Source organism: Mya arenaria, chromosome 1, assembly GCF_026914265.1.
Source record: "Mya arenaria isolate MELC-2E11 chromosome 1, ASM2691426v1".
Lineage (NCBI taxonomy): Eukaryota > Metazoa > Mollusca > Bivalvia > Myida > Myidae > Mya > Mya arenaria.
Genome location: NC_069122.1, coordinates 10,981,157 through 10,990,887, shown reverse-complemented (window position 1 = coordinate 10,990,887; position 9,731 = coordinate 10,981,157). Strand labels below are relative to the sequence as shown.

Here is a 9,731-nt window from a genome sequence, read left to right as displayed (position 1 = left end):
AAAACGAAAAGAAACTTTCGTCGAATCCCCGAGTCCTTTACAGGTTCAGAAAATGCGTGCGTCCCTCGCAAGAGTCATCGAAGTCCGTACGAAGTAAGTGCGATTTTGCCAAATTTAGTTTGAAAACCAACTTGTACTAATAGCGTAGACCAGGGTATTAGTTGCCAATGTCATTGCCAAAGCTTTAACGTCGTCCGAATATGTATAATATATTTCTGCCAGGCCAACGAAAGAAACCCAGTTTATTTTAAGACTATGATTGTAAAACAAGTTCGAAATCTACTTGAACGTTTGTGTAAACATCCCGTTATCAGCATTTGTGGTAAAGGATGACGTTGGACCTGTCTCTTAATCAGTCCATCTTACAGTGCATACAATTTATGCGCCAATATTTCACGTTTTAGAATCACTTTCATTAAAGACTCGACAACTATAAACAGAAAACGTAATGTTAATGCCGTTTGCAAAAAGCGTAGATGTACCATTTGATATCTAAGCATAAAGCATTTTGTTTTATTTAAAATGCATAGTCCTTATCATCAAACAAAGCCCTTTAAAATGATAGCAGTAGGGTTTGTGCCATCAGGCACTACAATTGATATGATAATATATAATGTCACAAATAACTAGCTTGCTGCTGGTTCGAAAACTTTACTTATACCAAAGCAAATAAAAACGAACACAGGAGAGCCAATACTTTCACTTTGTCATCATGATTTAACTGTTAACGATGCTATAAATATCGGCATTTTCATGAATGCGATCGTAAGGAATTTCGATTTGGTTTTGATACATTTGATTTGGACTAATGTATTGAACCCATGTTTTTATTGTTTCCAAGCATATGAACAGAAATAGTATTACTTGTTTGGAGTTATCCAGTTTGAAATACTTTGAGGGTGCTGTTTGTATACTGGTACAGCATACTGCAATCAAAATGACAAGGAATGGCATCTTTATGATCTCTGTCATTCAATTCGGAAAATGCCTGGAAGAACACTTAATAAACATCCTCTATTCTCTCTCTTTGCAGACGTGAATCACATCATGCACATTTCGAAAGGATTGTAATTCTATCAATATAATCTCTGACAACTGAATGCCTGTCCGAGCGCATTGTCCTTTGAATCTGGTCTCCGTTCGTCAGTTTGTCTTACAATGACACACGTTTGATTTTTTTTTAATTGACTGACTTCCCAGGTCTCTGTGAAAGCAACGACTGCAAAGCAGGGACAAAGTGTACAGAAAATGAATCAACTATTGATTGTGTCTACGAGGAATACGGAACGGACCTTTGTTTTGCATTAACACCCGCTAACCTTTGTATGTTTGGAAATACATTCGATGCGGGAAGTTTACGTTAAATTGTCAGAGATTCTTCTTACATAATATTTTTCGGAATTGAGACTGTTTATAGATTGCAAGATAATTAGTGCTCAACACATGGGCTTTATGGTCGAATATGTTTGAATCTTACAATTCCGGAGCACGCCTCTATAATCTTCAGCAGAATGCACTTGATGCCAAGCAAGAATTTCATCTGCAAAAACAGTTTAGTTATCTAGGGTATGTTGTTTGTATCTGGCAACCATGCTTTATCAAAGCCATTTTTTCTGCTTTACCCTAGCATCTTTCCTTAAAACACAAGGGAAGACAATGTTAGGAAACTATTGGCAGAATTGAAAAGATGAAGCCAAAAAAGACGTTTGAAAATACATTTATTTTGGAGTAAAAAAGGTGGAATGAATATTCCCCGAAACGCTTTGAGTGCTAAACTATTAAAACCACACACTCACGGTTGTAAGATGTATAGGTGATCAATGCAAACATTACATAACCCCTTTTGCTTTAATAAGTAAAAAGACAAACAACAATAGCCCCTTTTATATATTAGCCTAATAATATGTCCGAAATGATTTCACTGATAAATACCTGCCACTTCCATTGAATTTAAACTTTATTTCGGTGTTAATTTAGAATTCATTTGAATTTCATTGATAAACTGTTCTTACGTTTTGTATTAAAAAGAACATTAGGATAGTAATGACAAAGGTGCCATTTTTTATTTACTGGCAAGCGGTTCATATGCTTTCAGTAAATGTTCCGAATGGAAGCCAAGAGTTGACATATTATTAGGCTAATATTTAAAAGGGGCTATTGTTGTTTGTCTTTTTACGTAAGAGCTCGAACGGTCATCACACGCGGATTTGGAACACCGCGATGCCAATAAGAGGTTTTCTGTTGTTGCACGGTTACTACAGTGGATTCTCACAATCAATATTTATGCAAAAAGCTACAGAAACATGCTCAGTAGCAAAACGTTTAAACAAAAACAAACAAACTTATAATATCACTGATATGTGTTTTATTGAAGGATTAAAATTCGACATGTTGCATTTTATTTGGGTATGGTATGCAATGGGGCTGTTCAAAATGGGTGGAGTCCGACTCCACATCATTTTCAGCGGGGGCTGTTCAAGGAATACCAGCATTTTGAACTGCGCCATTGCATACCATACCCCAATAAAATGCAGCATGTCGAATTTTAATACTTATATTTTGATTTATTTAAATCCACATTTCTGCTAAAATAAATTGATTATTCAAGAGCATTTTCTCTTTGTTCTTTCTGTAGTTGTTCTCAACGGTGGGTAAATTAGCTACATTAGAACAGCTATCGTAACCTAATTCTATACGACAATGAATGCACAGATAAAATAGTTCCCTATTTATATGTTTATTTTTAATGTCAAGAATATTATAACTACGTATTATTGAATAAAATGTGTGTTTTCGGTCCGTTATCGTGGTGTATTAAAACGCAAAACCCGGGCGTTATCGGTAGAAAACGTGCATTATTCAGTAAAGTCAGGTCCCGTAAATGACCGTTTTTTTGTTTTACATATGCATGCGGAATCAGGGCCCGCATCATAACAACGAAGGCTGAGCGACCTGGTTTCTCAAAAGTTGGTCGACGATGGAAACCTTTGGCACAAAAATATATTTTAGCATATAATGTTGCTGCATACAAATACCAAAACATGAAATAAACCACATATAACTTACATATTTTCTGCTGAGTTGTCTTTTCCTGGCAGGCTTAAATTAGTTATCAAAACAAATAATGGTTAAAGTAGGACTATATAGGTTATTAATTGATTACCTAATAGGTATTGTGTGTAAATAATCCCAGTAATCCAGTCAATTTTCGAAAAAACAACAACAACACTTTCAACACGAATGAACACTGCAAAAATGGCATCGAAACATAATGCAGCTGCCGAGTTATGTTGCGGCCCGAATCGAGCTTAATGTAAAAAAAATTCAATGACATCATTCATGACGTCATAGAAGCACCCGTTATAGAGGTGACATTTAACAGCCTTTTTAAACACAAACGTTCCTTCAACTGTTCCATCCATCATGAAACCATCTACTTTAAAATCAATCAAATAATCGTTGCTTATCTTGTTTTATCTGCTTTACTGCAGATTACAGTTTTGCATGTCGCCAGTTATTATACTACGATTTCATTAAAAAAAGTTCCGTAGTAAATATGCCCCGCCCATTAGTGTTATTGCGCCCAATGACAGGACAGAGGTATCGAACAAACGCACGCGATTTCGATGGGAAATGCCATTGCACTTTATACAGATATAGTATGAAATTGATAAACAACAACAATCGTTAAGGAATGAAGTGTTAATGTAAATATAAATAAATGTATAAAACATATCAAAACTATGCTTTAGACGCAATAAGTCAAGATTATATGTTTTCTGTTTGTTTTCAGAATTGAAAAATTAAATCGTTAAACAGATCATTACCTTGTTAAAGCCTTTCATGTGATTTACGATTTTGTATTCTGTTTTTATCCTCCTAACTTCGGGTTATCTCAATGCTCTTGCTGTCAGTAACAAATATACTTAAATGGCAATATACTGATAACACCGTAGTGATTTGTTGACATAGCTGGTTTGCGAAGGTTTATCGTCGTCCATATTGTTCTCTCGTGTTAAATTATGAACTTATATACCATTAAAGCAGGACGAAAAGTGCCGTACAGGATTGCAGACGGATAACAAATCTGGGGATACGTTGTTGAAACTAGTATAGATTTTCACATAATAATAAAAGTGTTTCAAACTAATACTGTCAGTATGTTTAAAATGGATACAGAAATCCCAAAGATAACTATACGGGACATCACAGAAGATAGATGTAAGCAGCATCCGGCGGAGAAAACTGTATTTCTTTGTACAATTCACGACTCCATGATTTGCGGCAGATGTCTTCATTCGGGACATCTTCAGTGCGGAAAAGAGGTTGTTGACTTGCTGCATGAAATTTCAATTGAATGCGACAGAGCAAACATGATGAAGTCAGTCTTGATGGAGGTAAAAGATAATATCAAACAGTTGAAAAATGAGGTTGACTAAAATTTGGAAGGTAAAAAAAGCAATGCTGATAAATGTATGAAAGACTACATGGCATTAGAAAAAAAATTAAACAACGTATAGATGAAATGACAAGTCGTTTTAAAAATGAAATAGCAAGAAGACGTGACATGAACGTATGCACGTATTCCCGAATAATTGAGATATTTAGAGAGAAAAGCACGTGGTGTGACAATGAATATAGAAAGCTTAATGAGTACGTTGAGAAAAATATGGCTGGGTACTTGTACATCATGAGAAGGAATTTTGAGAGAAGGGTTTCAGAGGTTAAATCTCGCCTGAAAGAAACAGAACACAAACATACTTTGAAAGGGTTTGACTTTAAAGAAAACAAAGTTGTTTTGAAATGTGTGTTTGAGGACTTGGACGAAGTTTGTGAACTACAAGAAGAAGTTACTGGAAGCGACGATGGATTAGCCAACGATGATGTCGCGTCCACTACAGATTTTCACAAGGTACCGCGTATGGTCTCAGTTGCGTACATTCTAAACACTATTATACTTATTACCAGCAAGATATCGCAGTCAAGCTTAATTGAAACACTCTTAAAACATACGTTTTCATTCTTCTATCAATTAAAAAAGCTGTTCAACTAGGCATAACATTGCAGTTTTGGATTAAGTTGGTCTTGTTAAAACATATTACATTCCATTACTTCTATTAATGAAAAATATCAACATTCAACCAAACCGAATCGATCTGAAAATCATCTTTACATGGTGCATGTTTTGTTTAAGATCATAAAATAGTATTGACTTGTATGTTTTATTTAAGACACGGCGGGAGCTCAGTGCACTGTTGAATCAGGCTAAACAAGGCGTAGATAACTCTGAAAAGGTTTGTACAGGTGTGAACTGGTTTTCGAAGATTATAAGAGCTTGTTTTACTAACTCGGGATGGAATTAGAGTAGTGAGATAGGCTGGAGTAAGAAAATGAAACATTTTGTAAACAAGAGTAAGTTTATATTTCCGCCTTCTCTCGTTAAGAGATTCAAGCCCCGTTTCAATATAAAGATTTGAAATGGAGACAAATCGCGTTGCTCCGGAAATTATTCGCTCTGCCTCATGCTGCACCTTCTCTTGGTCCTCCTCGTGTCAGCTTTTCTTTGATTGTCCCAATTTACATATGCGTATTCCAATAGTAGCCGACTAAATGTTTTATATAAGATTTCTAGCGAATTGCGATCAAAGACGTATTTAAATGAACAGGATACCAAGCCGCCGAATCCAATGAAACAAGAACTGAAATAAGTTTGATATCATTTAAAACTCGAATCAAACTGCGCAAGGACTTTTTGATATAAATGTTAAATCGTCTCGTCTTATGTTTGTTTTTGTAAGCTGGTCTCATGTCTTTATTTGTACATAAGATTATAATAATCGTTATTCATATTGATAACTAATGTACCAAAATCCTTATATGATTTCAGACAAAAGAGGCATTATGTGATGAGCTTAAACAATTGAAACGAGACCTAGATTATTTAGAAAAGGTGAGAACTGTTACAAACATGTTTTTTTATTCTATTATATTTATTATATATTTATTATAATAAATAGTGATCCATTCACATTATTACTTTCCTAAAAACAATTGTAAAGTGCTACATTATATTTAGTCATTGGATATTACATTCGATAAATGCAATGTGTAGTTAATGTATACTAACGTTATGTTTCAGACAAGGAAGTGGTTCGAACAAGAGTTACTGGAAGCGAAACGTGTCATAGAAAAATCGGAAAAAGTAAAATATACACAGTTTTTTTATTACTTTATATATATATTTTTGACAATTGAATCCAAATTGTTTATACTCGTGTTTTTTCATAATGATAATAATTTTAAAAAATCGAAACATCTTTACAGACACGGAAGGCACTGTGTGATGAGCTGGGCCAAGTAAAAAAGGACCTAGATAAGTCAGAAAAGGTGAGACGTTTCACAAGTACGTTTTATAATCTTATCGTACAGATGCACAGGGAGAACTTTAAAAGTCAACCGTGTACAGGAGTACATAAGATAGAGTCATAATATATAGAATTTCGATAAAAACATTGCCATTAATATATGTGTTCTGATCATATAATTAAACCTATCGTTGCTAACTATTTCGCCTTTATGTTTTCAGGCAAGGAAGAGGTTCGAACAAGATTTACTGGAAGCGAAACGTGTCATAGAAAGATCGGAAAAAGTAAAATATACACAGCCTTTCGAAGTACATTATATATATATTTTTGAAAATTGAATCCAAATTGTTTTTAATCGTTTTATTTTCATAATGATAACAATTTTAAAAAGTCGAAACATCTTTACAGACACGGAAGGCACTGTGTGATGAGCTGGGCCAAGTAAAAAAGGACCTAGATAAGTCAGGAAAGGTGAGACGTTTCACAAGTACGTTTTATAATCTTATCGTACAGATGCACAGGGAGAACTTTAAATGTCAACCGTGTACAGGAGTGCATAAGATAGAGTCAGAATATATAGAATTTCGATAAAAACATTGCCATTAATATATGTATTCTGATCATAAAATTCAATCTACTGTTGCTAACTATTTCGCCATTATGCTTTCAGGCAAGGACGAGGTTCGAACAAGATTTACTGGAAGCGAAACGTGTCATAGAAAAATCGGAAAAAGTAAAATATACACAGCCTTTCGAAATACATTATATATATATTTATTTTTGACAATTGAATACAAATTGTTTTTAATCGTTTTTTTCATAATGATAACAATTTTAAAAAATCGAAACATCTTTACAGACACGGAAGGCACTGTGTGATGAGCTGGGCCAAGCAAAAAAGGACCTAGATAAGTCAGAAAAGGTGAGACGTTTCACAAGTACGTTTTATAATCTTATCGTACAGATGCACAGGGAGAACTTTAAATGTCAACCGTGTACAGGAGTGCATAAGCTAGAGTCAGAATATATAGAATTTCGATAAAAACATTGCCATTAATATATGTATTCTGATCATAAAATTCAATCTACTGTTGTTAACTATTTCGCCATTATGCTTTCAGGCAAGGAAGAGGCTCAAACAAGAGTTACTGGAAGCGAAACGGGCTAAAGTAAAATCTGAAAGGGTAAGACAAACAATGCTACGCAATACTTGTTATTTGCCAAAAGGTGCAATCGAGTATTTATGCCGCTATTTAACCTAAATAGAACGGGCAATATTGAATCAATCCACGATGTACTAAAACGTTAAGAAGTATGCTCTCATACGAAATAAAATGTACACAATATCATAAAGCTAAATGAAAAATCGATCAACTTCGGTCAATTGTTCATCTACAAATTAAATATGCATGGCTAAGTCAGAAATTATCTATTTTTAGGTTCGTGTGTTTAGAGTGCAAAGCATTGTGGGACATTCGGATCACATGCATTTCGTAACAGAACATCCTCAATATCTATGATTACCAATTTATGTGTAAATTACTTATACATATCATAAAATGCATAATTAAATAAAACATTCTTGGAAATTGCTAAACCGTAACCGCGATACGAAAGCAGGTATATTGCTTGTTTTAGGGTATCATTGCTTTTATGTCATTTTTGTACAAAAAATAATGAACGTCTTTTTTTACATTACTATAACGATGCCTTCCTTTCTAAAAAAATAAACCAGATTGATAGATAGGCGTGACAGTAAGCGCTCAGGAATTCTTTTTAAATGAGCGGCATAAACAAACGTCCCCCTTATACAGATAGAAGGAACAGCAACAACAACATCAAAACAGCAACAACAACAACAAAAACTACACCACCAACAAAAACAACACAACAACGTTTTTAGGAATGCGTGGTATTTTTCGCTTTCTGCGATAGTTGTTCGATTTCTCAGATTAATACGAAATACGTTTAAATATGTCAAAATCAGCAACCTTCAGTTTTCAGCTAGAATTACATATAGTGTATACCTCGTTTGGAGAAAACGTAAAAAGAATGTATCAAATGCAAAAAAAACAACAACTATTGTCAATTTCAAGATGTTAAAGCTTCTCCTTCTTCAAACCATGAGTTACTCAATGATTATACTATAAAACGCTTCAACAATTTTGTTCAGTTTTTAAGAGATATTGCGGTTATTGAATGTTAAATGTATATTTTTACACATAACATTTTCAAAGTGTTCATGGTATGGTTAAATACATATGTGAAAAATCTACAGAAACAACCTCAGTTGCAAAACGTTTGAATATTAACCCGGTTTGGCACTGGGTAAACGACAAAGATATGAAACACAAAAACAAAATATCACATGCAAAAATACCTAAAGGTTCCCGAGTTTTTTAGTATAGTTTTTAATAAAACGATACAGTATAAAAATACATCTTCTTTATAAATGATACGAAATTGGTAAATCTTTGAAAAGTTTAATTCACATTATCTAATTCTATTAATATTGAAGATAAACCCACAAAGCCTGTACAAGAGCTTTTAGAACATCTCTCATATAACATGAGTAGTACGAATGAAATAATACTTTTAAATTAATGACTTCTTTACACTTTACGGTATACTTTTTCAGGAGGAGCCGTTCTTGCTGCAACGCCACTTAAACAGACGAAAAAACCGCCACAATCCCAAGGGGGAACTGGATATATTTGAAGATGAAACGGACTTTAAGGTTCCTTGTTTTACTTAGAAACGTTTACAATTTCACGATACGGTTAAATCTACTTTATCTGCTTCTAAAATGATCCGAAATAGGTGACTCTTCGAAAAGTTAAATTAAATTACCGCCAGATGCTGCAAGCAAAATGGAGTTGAAAAAAGAAATAGTTTAATAAGGTATACATAAAGATTTAATAATATTTATGCAAAAATCTACAGAAAAAAGGTCAGTAGCAATAAGCCCGGTTTAGTGGCACTGGGCAAACGCCAAAGACAAAGAACACAATATCACAGACAAGAACACAGAGGAACAGCACATAACTTCACAAACAACACAGTGCATACATACTATGTATAAAAGAATTGCTAGGTACCGCCTTGGAACGGTCAGTAAAATGTAAATTTACTAGGGGTTTAAACCAGTTTATGTGCACAAACCTCATTCTTATCCCAACAATCCTTAATAAAACGCAAAAGGTAAATCTTATCAAAGTATGCATTAACTTGAGGTAACTTATCAATAAATTAAATAATAATAGACGTAAAGGTAGACCCCAAGTACTTCGATGATTAGAGTATCTGCAGACGGAGAGAAACAATTCAGAGCACCTAATGCAAAAACATTTCAAAGGTACGATGCAG

At 34.0% G+C, this 9,731-nt stretch overlaps 1 protein-coding gene across 1 annotated transcript; it reads left to right on the top strand.

The window, feature by feature from the left end:
• The first annotated feature begins 4,120 nt into the window (after window positions 1-4,120).
• Window positions 4,121-8,916, top strand: LOC128222023 (myosin heavy chain, muscle-like). The gene is made up of 9 exons (XM_052930805.1): window positions 4,121-4,912; window positions 5,232-5,294; window positions 6,325-6,387; window positions 6,587-6,649; window positions 6,774-6,836; window positions 7,036-7,098; window positions 7,225-7,287; window positions 7,487-7,549; window positions 8,884-8,916. The coding sequence occupies exons 1-9, from the start codon at window positions 4,472-4,474 to the stop codon at window positions 8,914-8,916; spliced, it is 915 nt and encodes a 304-aa protein (XP_052786765.1). The 5' UTR covers window positions 4,121-4,471.
• Window positions 8,917-9,731: the final 815 nt, after the last annotated feature.

Bases quoted from the DNA above. Each gene is read 5' to 3' on its own strand.
- LOC128222023 (XM_052930805.1), top strand. From the start codon at position 4,472: ATGTATGAAAGACTACATGGCATTAGAAAAAAAATTAAACAACGTATA. The intron at 5,295-6,324 runs GTTTGTACAGGT...ACATCTTTACAG, and splicing joins GCGTAGATAACTCTGAAAAG to ACACGGAAGGCACTGTGTGA. The intron at 6,650-6,773 runs GTAAAATATACA...ACATCTTTACAG, and splicing joins TCATAGAAAGATCGGAAAAA to ACACGGAAGGCACTGTGTGA.